Source organism: Daphnia pulicaria, chromosome 4 (genome assembly GCF_021234035.1).
Source record: "Daphnia pulicaria isolate SC F1-1A chromosome 4, SC_F0-13Bv2, whole genome shotgun sequence".
NCBI classification, from domain to species: Eukaryota; Metazoa; Arthropoda; class Branchiopoda; order Diplostraca; family Daphniidae; genus Daphnia; species Daphnia pulicaria.
In genome coordinates this window covers 11,291,141-11,318,200 of record NC_060916.1, presented here as the reverse complement: position 1 = coordinate 11,318,200, position 27,060 = coordinate 11,291,141, and the positions used below count along the sequence as shown (strand labels likewise).

Sequence of the window (27,060 nt, the reverse complement as noted above, 5' to 3'; positions counted from 1 at the left end):
TAACCTTAACTAAAGAAAAGTGCGGTAAAATTCGAATCGCCTAAAAGTTTTATACATTCGATCGCGTGTCAAAACTTGAGAAATAAAAGACTCCCGCGGTCAGTTTGCCACCCCCCATCCAGATGACTGGCGAGCTGTTTAAAAAAACCTTATTCCAGTGTTATATGTACATTCTGGAACTGGGTGGTGGTGTGTGTAACAATGAAAAGGTAGTTGGCAACTTTGCAACAAGACATTTCTAGCCTTTATTGTCCACACACGCCCCCCGGGTAGGAAATGTTGATGGGCAATACGTGGCGAGAATGTGAAAATGTTATGGCACTGCACAGCCAACTCGTCGGCGTGATCGTTCAATAAAGAACGCGTGAAAATCCTTGTGTGTGGGGAGGGATTAACTGTTAAGGTCGTAGAATTCCAAAGGGGCGGAAACCTAGAAAAAAAGAGAAAAAATGTTAACGAGTTACATATTCTGCCAAAAGGGATTTAACAAAAGAAAACATGACGTCAAGTGTGAACGCTTCGATGAAAAAGGCGTCAGCATTATTGATTGTGCTGGCAAACGCACCCAGAGGGGGGCATTCCGACAGTTTTTCCCCGAAGACAAATGGACACGGATGACGAATCATCGTTCATTTTTCCTCGGATTCTTTCACGTTTGAAATTTTTTGAGTTGATTTCAGTTTTATTTGTTCCCGCCAGCATATTACAGGTGAGCTATTCAAACAAGTCAATTTTTGCTAGTCGAAACGAGTGACACGATTTGTTTTATATAAGAATTTCACGCAAAACGAATGGAATGATCTTGATTGACTATGGACAGCCGAGATAATTATTATTAAAGTTATTCTTCCTTCAGGTATTAAACACACGGGGGCTGGGGCAGTTGCTCGGTGATGAAATGGCGCAAAAGAGCCCGGAGTCGTGATTGGAGCCCGCTCAACGCTGAAGACATGAGGCCTCTGGCCAGCAGGTCCAGCTCACGATCGGCCAACTGGAGGAGTTCCTTGACTAACGGCCCGCTCTTCTTCCAAAGCTGCACCGATCAAAATAAATTATAAAATTCCCAACTTTAAATTAAACAGTTTAAAATAATAACTTGCAGTTCGTTTCAAAAGGTGCAATGCTCGCACGCGTTCCTCGGTCAAGGTCGAATTGCAAACGGCCTCGTACATGAGCCGCATTTCACGTAGATATTCAATTTCGACCGTGTCCACCTCGACGATGGCACCTGTTGACGACCTCCACACTTTCGGTTGCGATATCTAATTAAATTAATTTAAGTTGATTAAATTAAATTTTTTTACAAAATGGCCGGTTGTACCCTGTGCAACAGACGCCGTAGAATTCGATCCTTGACGGCCGACGATTTGGTCGAGTTGAGGATTTCGATTTCGTGGAAAATGATGCGGTGGTTGTCGAGTTGGTTGTCGACCTCGTTGATGCGGTTCTTCTCGATTGTGACGTCGCCAAAGCGGATGATGAGAGCCTCCACCGGCTCTATGGCCGGATTATTGTTGTCGATCGATTCGGCCAGCGAACTGGTCACGGAACAAGGTCGAGGAGTGTAAGGATTCTCCCCAGGATCGCAGCGCTTGACCCTACGCTTTAAAAATCCATATTCAATAGTTAAACGGTGTCAAACCCTATGATTCTGGTTCGATCTATTTCGGGGGCTTCCGGTGGTTCCGGTTCGATCTACTCACAGATTTGTCGGCGTCGTCGAGGGGGGCCACGAATCGTCCGGTCGCGTTGAGACTGTCGTCTCGTGACGACAAGTTCCAGTCGAAGCCGCGCACTTGGCACGAAACGCTGGATGAGCTCTGCGTGTGATTGTCGCGGATTGTGGCCACCTGGCAGTCCTTGCTCCTGGGACCTATCAAAAGTACAAAAATAGCCAAAATTTTATTTTTCAAAATAAAAATAAAAACGATAAAACTGGCGGAAAATGAAACAAAATAAAATAAATAACAACAAAACTGGGAGATCAAAGTTGATTCCAGCCAACAAAGTTTCGTTTCACGAGTCCCGGTGAAATGTGGCGGCAGACGGACAAATACACGTCATGCTAGCCACCGATCGGCCCGTCTGAATTGATGAGAAACTATATAGTATGCGACCCGTTTGACTGCCGGCCATGGATCAAACACATATTATCCCATCGAAAGGGCCGGAATCGATTGAATTTTCGAATATCTCTAATACCTGGTGTCAAGATGCGGAGGCGATCGTCCGGGCCGACCGTGTAATCCGTTTGAGTCTCGGCGTGATAGTAGCAGACGCCGTTGTTCTTCCGCCGCCATCCGCCGAGAAACGGCTGGCAGACACTTTGATTTTCAATTTCCACCACCAGGTCACGATCCGGAGCGTTTTCTGTCCCAACAGAATTGCCTTTAATTGAATTGAATTAAAAATTGAAAAATGGAGATGATGAACTACTCACTGGTGTGAATGCGGACGGTGATGACGTCCGGAAGCGGCATGAGATCTTCCGGCGGAAGGGAGGACTTGATGCGGATGGGAAAAGCCACAGGATCGACGGAGCGCAGCGACAGAGAAATGGTTTCGTTGACTCTACCGCCCAGCTCGCCCAGCGTCACGTGATCCTGGACGGCCTTACCGCCGTGAATGAGGTGCAGAGTGCCGACGGGCAGTTCGACCATGCGGGAGAGACGCTCCTTGAGCGAGCCAGCGGACGTGGCCAGCGTCCAGGCTTGAGTGATGACCTGAGAGTCGGGGCATTCCAGCTTCACTGTGACCACATAGCGGCCGGTTGAGGGAGCAGCGCCGGTGGGTGAATCGTCGCCCCTGGTCGACACCGGGACAGGTGGACGTTGCTCCACCTGGACGTACATCTGCTGGGGTATGTCGGCGGCGCAGCAGTCGTCTTGGGTTGTCGCTCCTCCTGCAGCTCCTGTCACCTCCATTTTCTCCCGCGTCTGTCCCACCCCGAACAATCAGAAAAGGTGAGGTGGGGTTGGGGTGGGGGGCGTGATTAGAAACGCCAGACGGAAATGTAATGAACGCGGGACACACTCAAAATAGAATAAGGGAATAAGACTATTATTTTTTTGAGCTTAGAGTTAATATCTGGATGCGAGAAGTTGGGAACCACAGCAGCACAGTGTAATAGGACGAGCTCTACTGGCATCGCCACAATCGATCCAACATTAAAAACCCCAGCCCCACCCAGACCCCCGCCCAGCACCCACCGTCCACAACAGCGCCGAGAGTTTTGACCCGTTGTACACCAGCACAGTCGTAAACAACTAACCCCTGACAACGGCTGCTATAGCTCCCGTTTTTGTTTTTATTTTTTTTAAACCCTGGACACATCAGGTAATAACAAAATGGCGGTAATGATTATAGGCCCAAAATGCGTACGTACACAATTTCTTATGTAACTTCTTTTTTATTATTCGTCGATGAATCAAAATGATTTGCGTGTCCACGGGTTTGCCTATAAAAACCCGTCGGATTACGCCATCCATAATCAAAGGTCGTTCATTTGTCAACATCCGGCCGATCCAAACTTATTGGTTTCGTGCCGTCTATTTTGATTGACTTGGCCGGATAATTCAGGATGCCAATTTTTCTTTTCCTTGGCCTTAATTGCAGTTTCGAATGACTGGCGCCCATAGAACGAAATAAAAAAAAATGGGAGAAACTCTAAAGTTTCAATCGGGAATGTGTTGTTACTTTTTAGATCAAAATGGCAACGATGGCCCGTCATCAGCCGCAACGCCTTTTAAAAAACTTTAGCCGTTTTTCTTTTCTTTTTTTAAAAAAAGACTTAAACTTGCATCAAACACGCCATTCTTGACTTGATTCCCTTTATCGACCCCCGAATGATCTGTGAAAAAAAACACTCGAAAATAATTTAACTATTACGTACCGTACGTCATGTTATATACTCAGCGCCGGATGGGAAAAAGGCCTTTTATGATCGATAGGCTGTGACGACGTGGGTATTAAAAGACAATTTTCCCCGTGTGTGTGTACATGTTTTTGATACGCCTTAATCGACTCGACATATACATTTCCCCGGGAAAATATGGCCTGTGTGATGTTGAAGCCACTGCCCTGCCTGGAACACGACAAGTCAATCGTCGTTTGCATTATTATAAATCGATCTCTACTTTCTATAGAACTAGTATCGTAAATGTATTGCTACTCTCATTCGTAAAAAAAGGACCTTGACGACGGCTGATTCGATCAACGGCCACCACTTTGAACGATAAGTCCAACTAACCAGTTTTGTCCAGTGTTTTTCGGGCTTTCACGCTGTTCTGTTCCGACTCGATGAACCCCGATGTCGTCACTCCTGGGAAATCGCTTGCCCAGGATATATGGAGGAATTATGTGTTTCACAGCGCCGGCTGCCGAAAAGCCTTTCAAGGTAAAGTGAGCGTAATTTATGAATGCAATTTAACGTTTCGGTTGGAGGAAAGAACAAACAAGTATTTATAGTTGGTACTATATACTCACTGGGTATGTCTACAGATGGCCGGTTTTGGGACGTTGCTTGGAATAAAACTAAAAAGGCAGCGGGATCGAACGGTTGTTTGGCGTAAATTTAGAAATCGATTCCAGCTGTCTACTAACGAGGGGAATATGTTTCATCGCTTCCCTGGAAAAACAGTTCTCCAGACCGCTGTCGAAAGACACACACATGACTCACGAGTCGTTTTGAAATTTTCACGAAATGTGTCGCAGCTTAATAATAAATGAGGGAACTCGACACTCGACTGCTCCGTCATGCTCAACATAACAAATCAACTGTCTGTCACGAATGATTCAAGTATTTTCCCTCGAGTTTCGAATCTCATTTTCCCTGGAAACAATAAATTTGGTTTTTTAAAAGACAAAATGGCTTCGCATTTAAAATGATAATTTAATACGTGTATACTTAAAAAAAATGTCAACTGCAGCAGCCCCGCTCTCTATTGATTTCCTTCTCCCGCGTTCAGACACTCTTTCGAGCGTGTCGCAAATAAATGACTCGGGTAAACTTCAGCAGCCGTGCAGCACACAGTTGTTACATCCCAGGGAAAAAAAAAGAAGAAGCGTGAAAAGCAAATCACGGACTGGGGGGCAGGTTTAGTGAATTATATTCTCCAGAGTGGTGCGTCCTGTGCTGCTGCTCTGCCCCGGTGACTCGAATACAAATGCTCTACATCCAGTTAACTCTCTCTTCTTTTTTTTCTTATTTCATTATTTAAAAGGGGCCTCTTGTGCACAGCTAGGTGGGTGAGAGTCAGCGTGCGGAAAAGCTCGTTATTTCGAATGCGTGAGTAGAAAAGCATCTTCCGGATAAAACAGGGAATCTCTCGAGGGATTTCTCTCGCAGCCGGCAAAAACTTGTTCGCTTTTAGCCTCTTTTAATATTTCAACTAGATTCTCCCACATTCACCAATTAAAGCAGCTCCTGAAAAATAAAATAAAAATAATAAAACATTTCCGCAACACGATCGATAACACTGGTGATACCTATAGAAAAAAGAAATTGCCATATCAAATAAGAAAAGAATTTGTTGTTTTTTCTCATCTCGTACATTTTTTGTTTTCTTCTTTTAAATCATCTTCTTATCGAAAACGTTACACAGAGTTCATCATACACACCTACAAAAACACACTCACACATTCGGGTAGTTTGTATCATATTTAGAAGACTTTTTTGTCGGAGAGAAGAACACGAATGAGAGAGCACGAAAATTAAAAATGGGGGAAAATAAAACCAAAAAAAGAAGTTTGAAAAAAAAAAAAAAATTTTCTGTTAGGCTACCTGAAAAAACTTTGAAAAATGTTGCACAAAAAAAAAAAGGTGATTTTTGTTTTTTTCAGGACTGCATCCGGACAGGGGATAAAAATAAAAATAAAACTAAAAAAGAACTGGCCTTTTCAAGGAGCGAGGCAAATCTCATTCTCGGGGAAGGATTGAAATGAAATTCAAGAGATTCTAATATGATAGACAGCCACACGCACACACATACACATACACATCAAAATAATAAAAGAACCTGGGAGAATAAAAGATGTTTTTTTCTTTCTTCTTCGGAGATGAGTATGAAATATTATAAGAAATATTATAAAGAAATCAAGAGAGAGAGAATAGAGAGAGAGACAGGAGGGGATACCGACTAGCGATTACTCAGTGAAATTATATAAACCCCTCTGCAAATGTTTTCCTTTTTTTTTTAAATTTCCCTATCGTAGTCGAGAGAGAGAACTTTGATTTATAAACTATGTCTACAATTCAAAACTTTTTTTTTCATTTTACTTTACGAAAAAAAAAAAATTATTTTTCAAATCTTTGATTGAATTAAAATTGAAAAAAAAAAAAGATTCCATCGAGTTCGAGAAATTCCAAACTGCAATAAACAATTTGCCAAGTTGCGACGAAAACAAAAAAAAAAAAAAGAAAAAGAAAATTCTTTACCCCCAATTTAATTAAAAATAAGAGACCAAAAATCATATTTCCCAATTTGGAAACTTTTTCGAATCGGCCGAGTGATGAGTATATAAAGCGGCAAGAGGAAACGGAGTAAGTGAGACCCAGCTGCGGTACACACAAGAGACAAAATTAAAAATATCGATTTAAAAAAAAATGGGGGATTCAATAATAAAAAATAATAGACACACGCAAAAATTAAAAGAGAAGGAACAAACGGAGGAGGATGAGTATTCGTTTTTTTTTTTTTTGCGCTGCCTTGAGTATGTGTGTGTTACTCTTTTTTAAAAAAACGATTTTGAAATAAACAGGTGAGAGAGGAGGAGGGGACTCGGTGAGAGAGAGCCGCTCGACTGGCCGTCAAAACACCAAAACAAGAAAATAAAAATAATTTAAAAAAATCGTCGTTTGAGCCGGAAGAGCGTGAGAAATACAATTTTTCTGCTAATTTGTTTTGTGCTAAAATTAAATTTCTCCTCTCTTAAAAGAAAAATCGAGTCAACTCGGTAGGAGAATTTGTGTGTCAAGAAACAAATACACGTGCGCATCTTTTTGTTTTTCTGTTAAATATTATATCACTCTCGAGAGTATTTCTTCTGTTTTGTGTGTACGGGGACGTCATCTGAGTAAATTCAAATATGAGGGGGGTAGACGAACGATTCCGAGTAATTTATCTTTTTGTTATATCAAAAAAAAAGAGAATTTTTGTTTTTTCTTCTGAAAATTGGGCGTGGAGGCGAGTAGGAGGAGAAAGCGAAAGAGGAAAACGAGGTCCGTTAGGCTCTTATTTGGTATACGTTTTTGTTGTTGGAAGCCTCGAACGAAGAGAGAGAGAGGCCAACACAATTTTTGACTGTGAAACAAAAAGGAGAAGAGAAACAAAATTTCAGGAGTCGAGAAAATAATTAAAAAGAGGACCGAGGGACCCAACAAACTGCCCACTCTTCTTTTTCTTCTTTCTCCCAGTTGTTGTGCTTGATTTTTTTGGTTTAAAAAATTAAAAAAGGAGAAAGTTGAAATACTTTGGGCCGGCCCCCCCATGTGTCACCACATGTGAGAAATTTTTGTGCGTTTCGGGGCTGGTTATTTTTTGGTTTGTCTTTTGTGCGCGCTGGTGATTTTTCGTGTGAGACGACCGAACGAACGGAAGGGAAACGACTACTGGCCACACACTCACACACACACACCAAAACACTCAACAATTAAAAAGGAAAAATACGGCAGCGGGTCGGGTTTGGTTTTTTACTCAATTTGTTATATCTCTCCCTCCTTTTTTCTTTTGTTTCTTTTCTTCACCGACGTCGTTCACTTCCGGGAGATTCTCTCAATAGGGTGTGAATCTGTTGTAACTACTTCGGTACATGGCAGCCTGCGGGGATAAACCCAAAAAACCAAAATGAATTAAATCGAACAATTTTCGATTCAATTTTTTTGTTTTGACGTACCAATTTGTTGACGGATTGCAGTTCGGCGGAATTGCTAATTCCGTACGTGGGCACCGGTCCGATGCTGTGCCCCAAATACGGATCGGCTCCGTAACTGAATTTGGTTTTGAAAAATAAATGTTGCAGAATAAACGAATCGAATGTGGGAATCATTTGAGGGGGGAAACTCACTTTGCGGGGACGGCAGCGTAGGCGGCCATTGTTGAAGGTTGGGCAGCTGCAGCGGCTCCGTAAGCCCGGGCTGCCGCATTGGCCGCCGCGGTGTAATTGGCAGCAGCGGCGGCCTGACTCAGATAGCCCGCCTGAATTTGTTGCGACGTCAACGCATTGCGCGGAAACACAAACAAAAAAGAATAAAAGATGAACGCATCGAACGAGAGACCCAAAAATCAACGTCACACAAAAATCACAATTTCACTTCAATCGCAGTTGCTTTCTTCGCCCCATTATTTTTTTAAAAGAAAAATATAAAAGAAAACAAAAGGAAGTTGAATAAGAAAATCGTTTCTGGTTAAGTCCATCGGTCCGTGCACAAAAATGAATAAAAAAGAAAAAGAGAAAACGCATAAATGGCGAGTTTCCCCCATTTTGTTTTTTACACACACACACACGACTATAAAGAAAGAAAGAAAAAGGGGTTCCGATAGAAAGGACCTAAGAACAAGGTGCGATAGAAAACCCAGGCAAAAGAAAAATAAATTTCCGACAGAAACCTAAAATGAAAGGAATGTTGCGGCATGCCTGAATCAAAACGACCCAAAGGGGAAAGAAGAAAACCCAAAGGGTTACACACACACACACACACTCGGGAGACCAACAACAACCAAATAAAAGAAGAAGAAGGGGGGGGGGGATGTAGACTAAAAGAATATCATCTACAAAAATACCAAAGACGATGGTTGGTCCGTGTTTTTTCTTTTCTTTAAAGTGTGTGAACTCTATCGAGACCAAATAAATTTGGTTTCCAATCAGCTGGATAGACACACGGACCCAACATCGCCTTTCCATGAATGTTAATTTCAACCGGGGGAAAGAAAAAAAAAGTCCGTGCCCAAGCAAAATGCAAATTTCATCAATTGAATTCCTCAAAATCCGAAAGAGAAAAGAAGAAATTTTAAAAAATGAAACCAATCATCTTAATTTTTTTAAATAAAAATTTTAACCAAAAATAAGTTTGAAATGAAATGAAAAAAACCAATAATGAGAAAATAATTCTCGTTTTTTCTCCGATTGAAATTTGTGCGCTCTGTTATTTGTTGTTGTTGTTGTCATTTTTCTCTCTTTTGATTGGAGCCACTTACTGTGGACTGGGAGTTGCGTGACAGTACGGATGCAAGCGACGGCGAGAGAGTGGGCGGTCGCTGAGTAGCGGCGGCCGCGGCGGCTGCTGCTGCCAGTTGCTGCTGCAGACGGACACAAAGGGGGTACGACGACGACACACACGCCAAAATAGGACGCAACACACGGACGGGAGGGAAAAGAAAATTTTTTCGACCAAAGGCAATAAGAAAAAAAAAAGAAAAAGAAAAAAAAAAAGAAATTTTGAATTTCCCGCGCGTGGCTACAACAACAACAACCAAGATCAATTCTTTTTTTTTTTGCAAAAGTAATTTTTTAATTTAAAAAAAAATTAATTATAAATTCCCGATTCATCATTAATTAAAAGAGAAATATGTGTGGCAATAAGTCAAGTATTTTTAGACCCCAAGAATGGAAAAAGTGAGTGATGGTTTACTCGGTTAAATCGAAATGCGCGCGCACATGACATAAACCTCCCGGCAGAATATATATCAAACAAACAAAGCAAGACAACAAACCAACACACACACACACACAAAAAGAAAAGACACGCACGCTAATTCTGTTAATAAGTAATCAAAAGTAATCTACACATTGCCTTGGACGAGTGGGAGCTTTTCTACTAAGACCCTCCTCCCCCCCAGAGTGATTATCTCCCAGCGATTAATTATCTTGAGATGATTGATGCTCGTCGGGACGCCCCTCCCACGTCAAACGAGAGTCCCAAAATGAGTAAATTCCCCCCTTAATAATGTTTTTTTAGGAATCGACGACATGGTAATTAATATCTAGCTACCCCAGTTTGCATGCTCGTTTTGAACAAATTGAAACGTTCTTGAATTATTTGAAAAAATCGCCCCGACGAAATTTGTCGTGCCAAAAACAATTCAATTATTTAAACATGCGTCAATAATTAATTTCAAAAAGGGAAATTAAATTTCCATTTGTTTTTTTTTGTTAATAACCAACGGGTAAAAAAAAGAAGATTTTTCCATGTACAACTCGATCAAAAATTCAACCCGAAAAGAAGTAGTAGTAATAGTAATAAAGATAAAAATGTTTTTAGAAAATGGTTATTACATATTGTTGTCCTACCTGCAGTCTGTAGGCGTCGCTGGCCTGGGCTTGCGCTTGGGCTTGGACCTGGGCCATCAAATTATCGTAGTACGCTCCCCTGTGAGTCGATTGTAAAAAAGAATATTTAGTAACGAGCGCCGATTTCACTTCGGGGGAATCAAATGTGACGTACTGTAGCGAAGCGGCAGTGAGCTGAGGTCGGGCCATAGCGGCGGCAGCAGCGGCGGCAGCAGCTGCAGGGTAGGAAGCGGCCGCAGCGGCTCGCTGGACCCGTCCGCGTTGAAGGGCAACGCCTCGCAAAGCTGCAGCGGCTTCCAGTCCCAAGTGGAATTGGGATGACTTAAATTCTTGCTCTTCTGCATAAGAAATTAGTACATTTTGAAAATGTTGTATTTTTGGCGCGCGAATTTTTCGAATTTTAAATTTACCGTTAGGAAGAGTGGCGGGTTTTTTGGTTTGTACTCTGGCCGTCGCGTTATTGACCTAATAGGAACAGGTACGGGGAAATACACAAGACACACAGCCACGCAAACGTGGACGACGACGACGAAGAACAAAACAAAAAATAAAAGAGAAAGAAAAGATTATTAGCCAGTGCGACCACCACATTCGCGCAATTTCGAAAAAATGAACAAACATCATGGCATTGGAAAGAGATTGTAACAATCACACAAGACAACAAGTTTTCTACGAGGTAGGAGGAAAGAGGGTGAGGAATTTAATTAATAATTAAAAAAAAAGGGTATTGAATCAATCGAACTCATTCAGAAGGAGAAACGGAGAAAGAAGACAATAAAAAACAAATAAATTAACAAACTTATTTGCATTTTTCGGGAGAAGAGTATTAAAAGAAGAAGGATAACGTGCAAAATCATAAGAAGTAAAAAAAAAAATTAAGGAAAATAAATATAAATGTTCTTTGTTAACGACACGGTCAAGCCTACACATTTCTTTCTAGCCCTAGCAGAACAGAGCGTCCCCTTTTTGAATCTACGCGCGTAATTATTAGATGATTAGAGAGATCAAGGAAAAAATTCACGCTTTTGTTTCTCTTCCATTTTGATTTCGAGAAAAAAGGCAGCAAGACTCTTCTTTGTTTTTATGTGGGAGGAGCTACACGAATGCGACACGAAGAAAATAAGTGTGAACTGTGAACGATCTAAAATTAAAAACAAATCATATGACAATTCATTTTCTTTCAATCGAAATTTTGATTTTGGCTGGTGGGATATTTTGTGTGAGAGAAAGGAAATGAAGTAAAAAGAAAAAAACTAACTTCGGTAGCCAACAAACGACGAGACGGATATATGAAAAATGGACGATTCCAAATGAAAAATGAACAAATTGCAAATTCACGCGCACACGCCACAATTAAGGGAAATATAGATATAGAAATGGTGTGTTTTTGATTGCTTTGTTTTTTGGTGTGTGTCTATCCATTTCCACAAAAAACGAAAATATACACAACCGAGCTCAATCTTTTTTGGGTGTTCGGCCACAGCCACGAATCAGGCAAATGTTTGGATGATTTTGAAATACGTACAAATTCTCAGAGATATGAGTAAGTAGTAGCAAAAATGAATTAATAGCAGCGGTACGTATTTTATATAGTATGTAAATAGCAGCGGATGGCTAGCAGAAAAATAGCTTCGAGGGAATGGACGTAAGGGGGAAATATTAATAAATAATCTGGTTGTGGAGAGAGAGAGAGAGAGTGTAGAAAAACATCGATCAGGAAGATTCACCAGAAGAAATTAAAAAACATCTATCCAAAAAACGTACGTGTGAATTACAAAGGGGGGTGCAAAAGACTTTCCACTAGCTTTTTTTTTTGGTTTTCTTCTGGCTAATTAAAAATTCACACAAAATTCCCGCGACGAATAAATAAATTCCCCGATCACACACACAGAAAAAAAAATTAATTGTAACGAAATTAAAAAAAAAAAATTGGTTTTCTGGCACGTTCAAGTTCCATTTCAATCTGAACTTTAAGCGCTTCGACTACCTTTTTTTTTCTTTCTCGGATAAAATAAAAACTGAAGCGAAAGGTTAATCAAGTCAGTAAACAAAAATGATAGAAGGTGGTGGTTATAGACAGAAAGATCTATCAGGGTAAAACAAATAAATAATTAAAAAGGTCAGGTGAAGGTGGTAAATGAAAAAGGTGAAGGGAATTTTTGTAAAAACACATTTGAGTCGATGGGGGGGGGGTAAATTGTTGTCCAAAAGGTTTTTCAAAAGTTGTTGAAGTAGTTTTTTTTTTTGTTTTTTAAAGGGAAATCAAGATCATGCACACCTCAATTTTGCGTCCCTCAACCACGGTGCCATGAAGCTTCTCTCGTGCGCGGTCCGCATCAGCACTACTTGCGAACGTTACAAAACCGAACCCCTGCATGCCAAGACAAAATACAAAAAAAAAAAAAAAAAAAAAAAATACAAAAAAAAATCATAATGATCAATCAAATTAAAAATCAAATTGGAGAGAATTTCAAGAGCGCGTTTTCTTTTATATAAAAATCAATTAAATTAGGGGGGAAATTCCTCCTAGGGAAATCAGAGAGAGAGAGAGAGATTGTGAATGTTTTCTTTCAAAAAAGGCTTGACGAACAACAACACCCAGTAGGGAAATTTTTATGTGTACAAATAAAACATCAGACAACAGACTAATATAATAAATAAGTTAAGTTCAAAAAAAAAAAAAAAAATTAAAATAAAAGGGGGGCATCGTTCGAAAAAATGATTAAGAGATATATAAATGTTTGTTGCTGCAATTCGGCCAGGGTAAATTTTGCGGGATTTTTTGTCTTTCCTTTTGTCTTTTTCAAACACACAGACACACACACATACATGTAAATATCGATTGATTGGCCAACAAGTCAAAGTAGCACAGCAGCAGCAGCAGAGAGAGAGAGAGTGATGTATATATAATAGTAAGAGAGAAGTATAATGCCCAGCATTCGATAAGATACCACAAGTTTCCACCGTAACAGGGAGAATAGGGGATAAAATATTTGTGTGTTTTTTGTTTCTTTTTTTTTGGTGGTGGTTGTGTTTCCGAGGAAAAAATAATAATTCCATTCGCATATAGAGAAAAATAAACATCAGGCACCACATCACACATGCCCCCTCTGCATATCCACCTCTAGAAGGTCAATTTCAATTATAAACAACAACAACAACATTTTGGAAGCTCTTTATTGCGTGTTGTTGCGCTCTCTCTAGCTCTCTCTCTCCCCCTCTTCTTCCTCGATTGGTTTAGTTGTTGTCTAAAGTCTCTACACAAATACAACAACAACAGCCCGAAATAAATAGCATTGTGGAATGACTTTTTTCTTTTTCTCTTGACAAAAATCAATACAAGAGTGTGTAGAGAGAGGAGCAGCTATGAGAAGAAGGAGAAAAGAAATAAAAAAAGGGGCGGGAGTAAGGATGATGATCATCTGCATGCGCCGGTGTCTGCTCGTGAAGAAGATTGGTGGGGGGTGGAACGAACACTCACGAAGGGAGGAAAAGAAAAGGATCGATAAAATGGGCGCCATGGGAGTGTGTAAGGATCGACCGATCGTCGTCGGCGACACAAATAATAAACCCGGAGCAGTAAGGAAAAGAAAATGATAAATGGATTATTTCACGAGAACCGCATACTCCCCCCTTGCCCCCCCCCCTCGCACAAGAATAAAATAAAAATAAACCGAGACGAATAATGCAAATAGGAAACAATCAATAAACGGGAGTAGGAGGGGAAAAAAAGTTGCGGAATCGAATAGCTAAGTATATACATGTACGGAATCCCAGAAGATTTCCGGAAGTGCGGATGAACGTTCCCCGGCTAATCAGACAACAAAACCAACAGAGTAAAAAAAAAAAAAAAAAAAATGTAAAACTGACGCAAACATTTACAAGTCTCTCGTGTCTTTTAGTTTTTTCTTTCGCGCATTCCAAATTGATTCCTTATTTAATCGTCTAGGAAAGATCATTTTCGGTTGGTGTTAAATACTCTATATCTAAAATAAGCCTTTCCAATTCGAATTTTTTCGGCGGGAAAAAGAGGAATGATAGAAAAAGGGGAGATATAACCAGCAGCCAAGTAAACCCACATCCCAGCAACCACATGTCAGAAGGCACAAACAAAAGGATTTTGTTTTTTTCAACAATCGGGAATTTTTGTGTTTTAAGTTTCCAAATGAAAAGCTTCGAAAAATAATTAAACCGAAAAAATTACATACACACACGGACTATTTCCCAATAAAAAACAATTATCTTTTTTTTACTTTTAAAATGCTTTTAGCTTTTTTTGGTTTGGTAAATAAAAAGGACATGTATAGATATAAAGACAGAAAAACCGACAGTGGTGTGCAGAGCAAGTAGCAAATAAGTAGCTGGAGGAGGAGAAAAAAGGGGGAGTTAAGTTACCCGGTTATATAGTACCACATGACAGAATATGCTCATCAAAAATGCTCTCACCTCTCGGGCTTCTACTAAACAACTTTTGGTGACTTTTTGCGTGATCAGCTCAAAATGATTTTGTCTTCTTCCAACAGTTAAAAAAATAGTGAGATATGTACAAGGATGGAATAAAAAAAAAACAAGGGAGGTAATTTTGATTTAGAAATGAGAGAGAGAGAGAGAGAGAGAGATAAGAGAGAGAGAGTGAGCCAAAGAGCCGTGCATCACCAATTCATAATATCACCATTACGGGGAGATCAAAAAATACCTGTCAAAACACACATCGAAACAACCGCAGTCTTTTTGTTAAAAATCAGACCAGCGCACGTTGACGCTTGTTGTATGTGTGTGCGCCCTTGTGTTCTCTCTCTTTTAACTTCGTGTGTTCTCATTTGTTTGTTTCGTTTCTTTTTCTGATTTTGTGTTTGCACATCATCACAGATTTTTTGATTGTTGCACAGCCTTGGGGGGCCTATAAAATAATACAATACAGAAGAAAAACGGAATTGTTTTTGTTGTTTGTTGTGTAGGTTGTTTCCCCTTTTTTTCTTAAACAACAAAAAAAGGCACACAATTGATTTTTAATTAATAAGTTAAACTGCATCTCCCCCCCCCCCATTCCACAAAAGTCTCGTGTGTGTGTTTGTGTTCGCCGGGGAGAGAGACAATCATTTTTTCTCGGGCCCAAAAGAATCACAAAACTTTTTCTTTTTGTTTGTTATGATTAAAATAAAGTCAAGACATAAATAAATCAAGAACAACGGTGATCAAGTTTCGCGTTTTCTCGTTTGTTTTACCTTGGATCCGCGCTCGTTAAAGATGATCTCCACGTCGAGGATGGGTCCAAATTGCTGTAAACAGATACAAATCAGAAGGAATTAAGAAACTTAACCAAAGCCAAGCACAAAAAAAAAAGATAATGGTGACAAATCACAAAAGGGGGGATGATGTGATTGACTTATTTTTATCTTTTTTTGTCTCTCACACTCCCCCGGACTTGTTATTAACGAGAAAGAAAGCCAGCCGGAATTGATTGATGAGGGCGGACAAGGAGTAGGGGGAAAGGGATATATAACCATCGATCAATAACAAGAAACCCCATCAGGCGAAAACCTTCTTCCTCCCGACTCCCGTCCATCATCACATGTATAATATATACATGTGATATACATTAGATCGCCCGGACGGATCCAGCCAGCCAAACAACACAACGACGACGACTGCCAGTAGTTTTGGGCTTTGAATCCGGAACAAGGAAGTTATTGATCTCGGTTGTTACAATATATAGATGCTAGAAGGGCTGGATCGGTTGTTGTTGTACTACATACCCCGAACATGGCTCTCAGATCGGGATCCCTGAAGCGGAAGGGGATGTTGGAAACGTGGAGGCGTTTGGGCATCTCTTTGGGAGAGGAAGAGCCGCCGGCGACGCTTCCGGCTCCGCTCGTCTGCACCACCACTCCAGAGCCGACGCCGACCGATGACGAAGATCCCGATGACAGGTCAATGGTGGTGATCATTCCGGACGTTGGTGTTGTGTTGCTGGATGAGACCGAGCAGCCCGTGTTGGTGGCAGCCGCCACGGCCTGAGCCGCAGCCGCTGCGGCCGCTACGCAACCGCTAGGATCGCCATTGACATCACCATTGCCCACCATCACGTCCTGCTGCTGTTGCTGCTGCTGTTGTTGCTGTCCGGCTCCTAGCTGATGCGACAAGTTCAATCCGAATGCCGCATTCAATTCCGCCTGGAAAAAAATCAAAATGTGAATCAGGTCAGTGCTAAGGGATGGCGCCACCGACTCTGGCCATCAATTTCGGGTTTTATGTCTTCAATTAGTGGTCGACTGGTTGGTTACAGTTCACGAGACTGTACAACAATAGAAGAAGAAGCAGCATAGTGGAGTATGTGTGTGTGTTACTTACGGCTAGTGAAGATTGATCGATGCCTCCGAGACTAAGAGCAGCTGCTGCGGCTCCGCCGGAAAGGCTGTCCAAAGCGGCTGCCACTGCGGCCTGGGAGCCGAGTGACGGCACTCCCACTGACCCCGATAGGACGCAGCTCGTGGACGTTGAAGTATTACACGAACTGGTCGAGGCCATGGTCATGGCCATGGATCCGTTGGCGTCGTCCTTCTCCAATTTCAAGCCCCCGCAGTTGGGGCCGCCGCCACCTACGCCACCGCCGACATTGTTTGGGCCCTGGCTGGTCGGAACGGCGACACCGGCCGCTTGGGCCGCCGCTGCCTGAGCCGCCGCCTGGGCAGCCGCTTGGGCCAGCGCCGCTGCATCACCTCCGCCCTGTCCGTACTGGGCATAGGGCGGAGCCAATCCGGCCTGCACCATGTGCTGCAATAGAAGCAAAAATCAAAAAAGTTAGCCAAAAATGAATCTTCAGTGACGTCAATCACAGGTGATAAGTCACAAGAGGGTGGCTATAGAACAACTTTTTCCTGGGATGTTTTCAATTTGAATTTTTCAATTGAATCTCGACACTTGACAAAAACATGGGCTGTATGGCGCCGACATTGCGCCGCCGGTTTCGTGTTGAATGTCGGACTGACTTTTGGACCCCCCCCCCCACACTTGCCTTTTTATTTTTGTGGGGGTGGGAGTAAGGAGGAGGAGGTCGGGAGGAGAAAGGAGAGAAATTCGATTCCGCCGCCATCGATCGACCATTGCGTTTCTTTTTCTTTTCTCTACTATTCGTCTTGGACCTTTTTTTGGCCTTTTCTTCCACTTTCATCCTTCCTTCCTTCCTTACTTTTTCCCCAACTTTGACACACACACACACTACACACCCCGATTCCTGACTTGGCCTGTTCACAATTAAATTAAAAGCTAGAAGCAGCATATAACATCCGTATCCATCCCACTGCCAGAAGCTCCGGCTGACGACGACGATCCATTTTCGAGTGAGTGTGTGTCTGTTCCTATTCCTTTATGGCGCATTGCCGGGAGACCAACAGTGTTATATAGTGTGTGTGTGTGTGTGTGTGACCCATCCATCCGTCATCAAACTGGAGGGGGGGTGGAGGAGGGGAGGAGGGAAAAGAGAAATGGCGGCGGCGACGGCGACGGAGTCGGCGGATCAATAAAGTTCATGGAGCGGATGGGGCAAAGAAGAAGAAGAAGATGTACACACACACTGCCGTTTTCTCTCTCCTCGCTTTACTTGTGCTCTCCTTTTTGGATGACTTCCAGATGTGTTTTAGTCTGTATGTCTTAACACACACACACACCCACGAGGTCTAAATTTAAAAAGGGAGGACGACCAGCCCCAACTGCCCCGTTGTAAAATAAGAAGAAGAAAAATCTCCCAAAATCAACAAGAAGAAGATGGTCTCCTCCCGCGTCTCCGGTAGCATGCCCCAGCCACATGGACACATGCACATCTGGAGCACAGCTATTCATCTCATCGTCACGGGGTTTAGAACAAGAAGGGAAAAAGAATAAAACAAAAAAAAAAGGAACACAAGAGAGTCTGTGGGAGAGCACAGCAGCAGCCTCTTTCGAATAACCCACACACAGACAGATTCTATTTTTACAAAAATACCGGGCTCTCTCTACCCAGCAATTTCGAAGAGAAGAAGAAGAAAAGTCAGGGGCTTGTTACACAGGATCTGGTTCGTTACGAAACGGACAGGACCCCCCTCTCCAAAAAAGCAATAAGCCTCCCACATTGGGGGCAGGAAGCTACCGATTGATTGAGTCAACGACGATGACGCCATGGCGACCAAAAAAGAACTCACAAACTAAATTTTTCATTATTATACACCAAAAGAAAAATAAAAGAATTTCAGAAGAAAAGAATTTCTTTTTCTAAAGCTGCAATATGTACGCACAGATGAGGAAGGAAATAAAATAAAAAAGCAGAGCAGATGTTTCCATCCGTTTTTCCTTCCCCCATCTGAAAAACCCCCCCTTCCTCCCCAGTCTATGTTCACCCAAAAAGCTACTGGGTATTTTTTGTGTGTGTTAAGAGAGGGTCCCAGAGTGTTTTACTGGAACAGTTCCAGATGTACAGACACACCACACATGACCCAAGAAGAAGCAAATACACACACGTAAAATTTTTCTGTCCTTGCCTAAAAATAGCCTCTTTCCAACATACGAGTGCAGGGCAACCAAAATGTGTGTATAAATATAAATCTTAGAAGGGGAGAGAAAAAGTAAAAAAGCAAAATTCACCGGATAGTAGACTCCTTGCGGAGGAAGGAAGAATGCTCCGGCGCTCCACAGTTTGGCGGCTGTTGGGGGTTTCGATTCGGAATCCAAATCAAATCAATCAAAACTAACTGACCCACACACTTGATAGAAATCTCGTGTCAAACTTTCTCGTTTCTTGTTTTCTAGTATTGGCGAATTGAAAAATAAATTTTTCAATTCGAAATCAAATTCGTTCAGTTTTCAAATTAAATCACAGCACTTTTAAGACGACTGTATTGTCGATCAAACAGCGTTGGCCACTCTCTACTGGGTCGGACAGGAAAAAATCTAGAGCAAAAGGCAAAAACAACACACCACACCACTCAAAAGGGACATGGAAGCATGTCTGTGTAAAACCAGCCGACTACTACGACTCTTGTGTAGTAAAGAGTCTCTGGTAGGGTTGGAAGCAGCAGCTTTTCTTCCTGTTGACAGCGCATGCCCAAAAAGAGACTCCGCCCCCCTCTCCTACACAGTGGATGGACCACTGGTATGGATCCCGATGGGCAATCGCCATTTAAACGCCATCTATTGCTCGCACAGTTGACTGACGTGACGTGGGAAAACGGGCGGAAACTAGACGACCGAGATGACCCCCTGCCATTTACCCACTTCCTAAGGGACGACTACTATACCCCCCCTAGAGGAATAAAAACAGCTGCCTGTCATTAACACCCGAATGATTCTTTTAACAACCTCCCTTTCTCTCTTTATTTTCTGTTCACCAGACGATAATATTGTTCAGCCATATGTGTCTAAAAGAATCTAATCAATAACACTGTGACTGTGAAATATTGGCGGCGATCTTTTTATCTCATTTGTTTCTTTACTGCGATGGTTGAGAAATGCGCCACTCATCCGTTGCAATTGATTTAAAGAAAATCCAATACGAATAAGTATACGTGAGGGGAAACAAAAAAGGGGCTCGCTGACTTGTACTTGCACTGCATAATGACCGTTATTGATCCACTCCAGCCAATCCCACCCACTCACGAACGCTTTGGCGAAGAGCTCGGCAAAGTTTGCGTAGAGTCAATTAGTTTCCTTTAACAAAAAGCAAAAATAAACCCGTGAGTCTCCTTAAACTTTCAAGTCTAATCTCTACTCCCTTCCACGCTCCTTTTTTAAATGGGAAAAACAACCAAAACAAAGTGGGAAAAGAGGATCGTGAAACCCGACGTAAACAAATGGGAAGCCTTTTTTCCCGACATGACAGGAATTAGGAAATCAAACGAAGGCGATTAGACATTAGAAAGAGTTGAACGAAAAATGCGGGACCCTCACCAAAGAGCCGATATCTTTCGCCAGTTGGCCAAGATCAAAAAAAGGCTATCGGAACAAAAATCAGCGAGCTGCTCTTTGCTGGTCAGCATAGGAAGCCATCGATCGATTACATTTGACACACAAAGGAAGGCCCCCGAGCGAAGATGTTTTTGTTCGCCCTGACATCTGGCGGTGGCGGAATAACGCACGTAAAAAGAGAATCGAACATTGTCCGCTAGGTGTCGAACAACGTGTTCACGACATTGAACCAAAAAAACAACAAGAGAAACAGGAAATGAAAAAAAAAAGAAAAAAAAAGCTGCTCACGATTCAAATTCCAATGCACGAAATCCAATAAAAAAGAAATAAAATAAAAACCGGTAGCACTCGACAATCGGATCTGCTCGCAAATCGGCTAAAAAAACAAATACCGAGGAAAGCACGTGGTTCACGACAAAAAAGATAAAATACAATTTCCAAACCGAATGAAAATATTTCAATAACACGAAAGAACAAAAAACCCACGTGTTGGATCCCTGGAGGCAACTCGATCGAAAAAAAGAGACAAAAGAAAAAACCGGTTAACTCACCCAAATGTCGTGATCGATATCGATCCAATCGTCGTTAATATCCTGTCTTAGTTTAGCCTTGTAAGTAAAGTAGCCGATCTGCTGCCACTGGTCCATCGTGCAACACGTTTCGAACATGGTCAACGTGGTGGTCGTCGACATGGCGGTGGCAGCGGATGATGAGGGCGACATTGAGGAACGACACACACGCGACCACCTTCTTCCCAAACGATTCACTGACCACAGACAACAAATTTTCTTTCGCTCATCTTGGAGATCGGTGCTTACCCCTTCCCTCGTGTTTGTTTTTGGACGAATGAGAATCGTAGGTCTAAATGACTTTTGATTGGCTCAATGGAGGGGGTGGTTGATTTTTAACAAGAGGGGGGTTACATGGGTGGGTGGAAATGTCGTTGGCTATTTCAACCACGTTTCGCAATTCAATCAAAGCACGTGGTCGAGATAATTTGATAAAAAATTTTCTCTAATTGAATTGAAACTAGTTCAACTGGTTTTCGAAAAATCTACCAGTTTACAGAATTAAAAAAAAATTGATTGGACGAATCAATCGATACATTGATCCACCCCCTAGAGACCACGTGTGTGACTCGTGCTGAAACCGTTGGAAAATCTCTCCCTCCAAATTAGCCATTTTTAAATGTCTCTTTTTCTTAAAAATCTCTCCCAAACTTATGTTTCTGAAAGACAAAAGGTGGTGGTGGCAAAACTCGACAACAAAGATGGCGGCCACCATTATCTTCTCTCGCCCAAACGAGGCCTCCGAAGAGTTGCTCAGACTCTCTCGGGAATTGTGCGTGAACAAACAAAAAACAGAACGAAGCTCAGCACGCAGCATAAAAGAAGAGATGAGAGTCTGAGGAAAGAAAGAAAAAAACATGAAACGCGGGAGCGAGAATTCACGAGAAAAGCCGATTCCATTATTCAAATTGAAAAGATCATGTTCTAAAGGAGGATTTCAAACGAGAAAAAAGGGACGAAATTGTGTGCATTATGAGGCTCCCGATCGATACTTAGATGGAGATATACACGAAGTCGTTTGAATCATTGAACGCCATTTTGGAAAAAGAAAAAAACGTCTGGGTGTGTGTTACGTTCCGTTTCTTTTATAGATTTATGGACATTCGTCGTCAGCAATGTTCTCGTTAAAAATGCATTCATCTCTTTTGTGAATCGCTTGGAATTAGACAAAAGTGGAATCCATCATCAGCCGAGCGAATAGAAAAGAAAAGAGAATTGATGGCGTTGAACAAGAGAGACTCTCTCGTCAAATTTAAATAAATAAATTGTTGCAGCCGCAGCAGCAACGCTGTGTAATGCGTTTTTCACGACGACGAGCCAAGCTGGAATCCTATTTTTGTGTTAGCTGACAATCTTTTTTAAAATAAAAAAGCTGCTGCTATTTAAAAATAAAAAGGCTACGTCAATATTCAGTCCCGAAAACGAATTTCAAATCTACCAAGTCATGGCGCGAAATTCGAAAAACAGTTAGTCGGCCTTGACCAGACGAAATGATTCAAACAGAAAAGTTAAGAAGAAACGGAGCGTCCATTTTTAAATGGCCGAACCCAGGAACAAGTCAACAACACACACACACACCACTATCCTGGGCTCTTTTGTATATCCTGCGGCTTTCCTATTGGATGGGAAAATACTGTCTACGTCGTCAGGATTTATATGAAACGTCGTTGCCCTCCTTTCCGGAATTGTGTATGTGAGAGCCGCAGCAGCAGCAGCCGAGAAAGGAGACGACAAGACCGACCCCAGCTGTTGTCTTTTCCACACACTCCCGACCGAAAAGCCTCCTTCCCCCCTTCACATTGTGTGTGTGTGTCCGCCGGGCAGAAGATTCCGCCATAAAAAGAAAAAAGGAATTTTTCTTTTTTAAAAAAATATTTTCGTTGCGTGAGCAAATAAGAAAACCAAATGGAGAACCAACGGTTTGTCCATTTGGGTTGGAAATTGTCTGCAATTTTCACTAACAAGTGACGGCTAAGAAATTTTTCAAAAATGTTCCGATCGATCTTGACGGGCTGCTAGCTGTTTCAGTGTGACGTCACACGGCAGAGAGAGCTGATGATTGATTCAGATCGGGACGACCTTACTAACCCTTTACACAGCTGACTGCTGTTGCTACACTCACGCCGAGAATCTCGGCAGAGAGTCTGTCAACCGTAGACTAAAGTTGTAGGGATTTAGCACACATGGAAACGGCGCTCTTCCAATTGGCCGAATCACAAAAAAAAAGGGAAATGTACACATAAAAATCGTCTGTCTCCGTGATCTTTCGACGACGCCAATCGATCGATCCTCCTCCTCCTACCGTGTATTACACGTCACGCACGTAACAATCCCGCCCGTTCTATTATTGGAAAATCCCTGCGACTTAATCGCTCGGAGAGAGTAGAAAGTTCCTGATAGTTCTACCGAAAGAATTGGTTGGAAAAACTTTTTCCCCCCTTCTAAAGTGACTCCTGTGTTTCCTATTAAGCGGCTCATTATACAACCATCAAGTTGTGGAAACAAATGAAATTTAAAAGGAAACATTCTTCTTTCCCCCGAGCGGCAAATGAACCAAAACGACGACTGTTTATATCTAAAACACAAAGAAGGAAAGCAATCAGATATCCTGTTACACACATGGAAGCCAAAAGTTCCCATATCAAACAGGGGCGTCGTCGTCGTCGTCGAGGGACGACACGGAAACAAGACGCTTCAATGGCGTCTGCTGGCGTCTCCCCAGCCGTAATGAAAGTCAGCTCTCGACGTCAATCAGCCTTGAAGCAAGAAATGTGGAGCTGCAATGCACATTTTGTAAGAAGGATCTGTCAACAATCAAGATCCCAATTTGGGAGGGGCAAACTGACACGAAGAGATGGAGAAGCTTTAGTGGTGCTACTGCCCCCCTTTTCTTGAATGGGCTGGCTGTTTGTGAGTGCCAGTCAATTTGTTTCCACTACAAATAGAAAAAGGGCTGAGCTGCCTTCAAATACACAAGCTGCAGCTACTGTCGTTTTCCAAAAGCGAAACAGAATCACACTTTGGAGTGGTAGACCTGAACAAACAGCATAAACCGTAATCACAGGGACACACACACACACACAGCCCAGGACCGGGGAAGAAAAACAAACACACAGGCTTGGAGGAAAGTCTGCGAGTGTGGGAGGTTGAGGTGTTGTCGAACACACCCTAAACAAACAGCAGGGAGCTAGAGAGATTTACGAAAAAGAAGCAGATTTGGTTTAACAAGTATACGTGTTTGATTTGGTGTGTGTGTGCAAACAGCACCACATTGTACTTACCGAGTTACCGTCAGTGAAACTGCCGCTAATTGTGATGATGGGTTTCAATGATTCGATGGGGGACGCCTCGTCTGCGATGCTGCCAGTGGAAGTCATTTCATTGTTGGTGGGTTCTTCCATTTGCAGTGAAATGCTCATCATTTCCGAATCGCTGCTGCTACTGCACTGCTCTGATTGCTTAGCTGCTTTTTCACTCATGTTGTTGCCACCATTGTTGTTGATACTGTTATTGTGCGCCGCTGTTGGCAGAGCTGCAATGGAGGCCGCCATTATTACACCACCACCCCCAAAAGACACACTCACACTCGTAACACAACACAAGATACACACACACCCAATATAAACTGCTAGGGCGAAGAATATATATGTGTGTACGTTCTGTTTACGTTTGTAGTCGTTGAAGGGTGGCAAGATTTTATTGGGGTGGGGGCGCCAAGATGAAGAACAAATGACAAACTCAATCCGCGTCTCGTACTGCGTCGGCTGCTAGAGTCACTGTCGGCTGTCTGCTAGAATGGCCTTCACACATGGAATAAAAGAATAAACAAAAAGAATGTTGACAAAAAAATACATTCCGATTGGCCGAATGCCATGGTAATTTCATACACTTGTAAATAAAATAGAAAAAAGAGACAGTGACGTGCGTACACACATGATTTGAGTGGATTTACCTAGCTATACTACTGTGCACATTTCAGCTAGCCTGGTGATGGCCGGGGACTGCTCTAGGCCAACATGAACCAGCATTATTATTATGTTACATACGAGCAAGATTATGGACCAACGGTTCACTGACTTTGTGTGTGTTGTTGTTGTGCGATAAAAATGTGTTTTAACTATATACCGGACATCCACAGGGTGTGGATGTGAATATAATAGCAGACGGCATATTTCACTTCAAGGATTGAAAAAAAAAAAAATGGCGGGAGTTATGTAACTTTTTTCCCCAGAAAATCCAACAGAGACGGATGATGGATAATCTCCGAAATATGTGCGTCTGCTGAGACACCCTAACGCCTGTGACGAATGGACTCTTTTTGAAAAGCATTTTGGACACATTATTAAGTCTGACTGCGCAGCACACGCTGAACGAAAAGGAAACGAGGAGTGATGATGAAATTCAGCGTCCTCTCTAACAACGCCCTTTTCTCCCGTTTTTATATGTGTCTCCCAATTTTTATAAATATCTCTCTCTCACTAGGCGACTGTCATGTTTGTCTTCTTTTTTTAAAAAATTTCGTGAATAATGCTCGTATCTCTGTGTCGGGGGGGCTTGGAAATGAACTCAATTCGGCTAGCTATAGAATTTTCAATTTCCCAAATGGAAACTGGCAAGCTTGGGCGCTGAATTGTGTGTGTAGTAGTACGTTCAGCCATGTGCAGTCGGCAGTGAACGAACGCAGAGCTGCGTGACGACACCCGAACGAAAGAAGAAAAATAACTTTCAGACCCTTCCTTCTTCTTTTCTTTTTTTCTTAACAGAGTCAAACCGCAAGAGCACACGCGGGACGACACACACATCTAGCGACCAAAGTCGAGAAAAAACCGCACAAAGTTTAGACCTGAAAAAGTCCAGGATCCTCCTTTTTTTTTTCCAAACTAATGATGATGATGGCCGTCGGTGTGGTTTATTGCACGAAACTAGTTCATTTCCCCCAAAAAAAGTTCGCCTCTACTATCACGACGCCCGTCAATGTGCCAAGTTTAATTTTATTATTTTTCTCTTTGCTTTTAAATTGATTGTCTCTCATATAGGCCACTGGTTTGTGTGTGTGTAATTCGTCAAAAAGAAACGCCAGAGCTCCTGGTTTTTGTTGACCGAAAGCAAACAGCTAGTCTAACTATATCAGTTGGCCGTGGTATAGGAAGAAAGCCATTAGGTTAATGGACTCCTACACTATATACGTAATGGTGTAGTAGGTCTATACACACACATCCAGGAGAATTTGCTTTGGCGCTCTATGTGGATAAGTAAATTTAGATTATGTAGATGGAACGTTCATTTTCAGTTGTAAATTGTTTGACGTTTTGACACGGTCGTGTTGAATAATTGATTGCTGACTTGTGCTACACCACCCCAACACGTCGGCATTTGGGTGTCCGAAATAGAAGTGGAGCAAATTTTGTGTGTGTCCTTCCAACGTTCCAGTTCTCCTTGGAGACTTATGGGTGTGTACTCTCAATCTAATCATCTATCGGTTGTCGATATCTATCTATATGTGCTGGGTGGGGGGGGGGGGGTGTACAAGGGGGAAAGGGGGGAGAATAAAGAGAAATGGCGTCTCTCTCCGACGGCGTCGTCGCCCTGGACACGCAGGGCGACGCCATACACACACGCGAAAAAGTTTCGAAATTTACTTTTTTTTTTAGTTTGTTTCGCTCGGTTGAATTTTTCACGCGACTTTTTAAAAAATTTCCCTTTTTTACTTTTTACCTACTGAAAAAATGTCTTGGCTCAATTTTTTATTTTTCTCAAGGATTATAACACTCGAGTTGGCCGGAAGTCGTAACAACACACATGGCCAATCTTGCGGATCCTAGCCGACAGACAGACACACCACCACCACCACTCGCCATGTACAAGAAGAAGAAGGAAAAAAGAAGAAATACAATTTTCTCTCACTTGTTTTTGTTGTGCGCAGCCGGTCGCAGTCTGGTCGGGAGGCGACTAAAAATATATCTCTTTGAATGTAGATATTGTGTGTGTGCGTGTGTGTGTGTAGTTACAAATATCCTATGGAGTTGGCAAATAATCGACACACAAACAACTTGCAAGAGAAGGAACAAATGAACGCACGTCCGTCTGGCTTGGCAGCAACACCCTCGACTACCGATTCCACCGTCCGTATCGCCATCCCAAAGAGAATTTCTCAGAGGGTCCGGCTCCTCCCCCTTTTTCCATCCATGTCTCCTCCCTTGCCTGTTTGGTTCTTTTCTTTCCAAAGGGTCGACCTAACGGTACATTTTCTCCTCTCGGGAGAGAAAAT

General features: G+C 42.3%; 2 protein-coding genes and 1 long non-coding RNA gene across 13 annotated transcripts; 1 reads left to right on the top strand and 2 right to left on the bottom strand.

The window, feature by feature from the left end:
• The first annotated feature begins 19 nt into the window (after window positions 1-19).
• Window positions 20-899, top strand: LOC124337453. The gene is made up of 2 exons (XR_006917381.1): window positions 20-709; window positions 857-899. It is a non-coding gene; the product is annotated as an uncharacterized LOC124337453 (long non-coding RNA).
• On the bottom strand, window positions 668-5,486 carry LOC124337027 (IQ and ubiquitin-like domain-containing protein). Its single transcript, XM_046791038.1, has 7 exons — window positions 4,250-5,486; window positions 2,441-2,936; window positions 2,203-2,370; window positions 1,704-1,873; window positions 1,322-1,603; window positions 1,101-1,262; window positions 668-1,033 (listed from the first exon to the last, which is right to left on the bottom strand). Exons 2-7 carry the CDS (start codon window positions 2,922-2,924, stop codon window positions 860-862), a joined length of 1,440 nt encoding a protein of 479 aa, XP_046646994.1. The 5' UTR covers window positions 2,925-2,936; window positions 4,250-5,486; the 3' UTR covers window positions 668-859.
• A 1,249-nt stretch (window positions 5,487-6,735) lies between these two features.
• LOC124336947 (RNA binding protein fox-1 homolog 1-like) lies at window positions 6,736-26,895 on the bottom strand. 11 transcript variants are annotated; one of them, XM_046790903.1, is made up of 13 exons: window positions 26,697-26,895; window positions 24,074-24,592; window positions 16,639-17,061; window positions 16,044-16,460; window positions 15,513-15,566; window positions 12,566-12,658; window positions 10,698-10,752; window positions 10,442-10,625; window positions 10,273-10,366; window positions 9,195-9,296; window positions 8,065-8,195; window positions 7,894-7,987; window positions 6,736-7,817 (listed from the first exon to the last, which is right to left on the bottom strand). In XM_046790903.1, exons 2-13 carry the CDS (start codon window positions 24,341-24,343, stop codon window positions 7,773-7,775), a joined length of 1,962 nt encoding a protein of 653 aa, XP_046646859.1. In that variant the 5' UTR covers window positions 24,344-24,592; window positions 26,697-26,895; the 3' UTR covers window positions 6,736-7,772. The 11 variants fall into 11 exon arrangements, with proteins under 11 accessions (XP_046646859.1, XP_046646857.1, XP_046646858.1 ...); XM_046790901.1 differs by having other exon boundaries at window positions 8,065-8,213; window positions 26,697-26,894; XM_046790902.1 differs by having other exon boundaries at window positions 8,065-8,213; window positions 10,288-10,366; window positions 26,697-26,894.
• Between the last annotated feature and the right edge of the window lie 165 nt (window positions 26,896-27,060).

Excerpts from the sequence above, each read along its gene's own strand:
- LOC124337027 (XM_046791038.1), bottom strand. The coding sequence starts at position 2,924 with ATGGAGGTGACAGGAGCTGCAGGAGGAGCGACAACCCAAGACGACTGC. Across the intron at positions 1,874-2,202 it reads CCTCCGCATCTTGACACCAG|GTCCCAGGAGCAAGGACTGC; the intron begins GTATTAGAGATA and ends TACTTTTGATAG. Across the intron at positions 1,604-1,703 it reads TCGACGACGCCGACAAATCT|CGTAGGGTCAAGCGCTGCGA; the intron begins GTGAGTAGATCG and ends GGATTTTTAAAG.
- LOC124336947 (XM_046790901.1), bottom strand. The coding sequence starts at position 24,343 with ATGGCGGCCTCCATTGCAGCTCTGCCAACAGCGGCGCACAATAACAGT. Across the intron at positions 17,062-24,073 it reads GTTTCACTGACGGTAACTCG|CACATGGTGCAGGCCGGATT; the intron begins GTAAGTACAATG and ends CTTCTATTGCAG. Across the intron at positions 7,818-7,893 it reads TGCAATCCGTCAACAAATTG|GCTGCCATGTACCGAAGTAG; the intron begins GTACGTCAAAAC and ends TTATCCCCGCAG.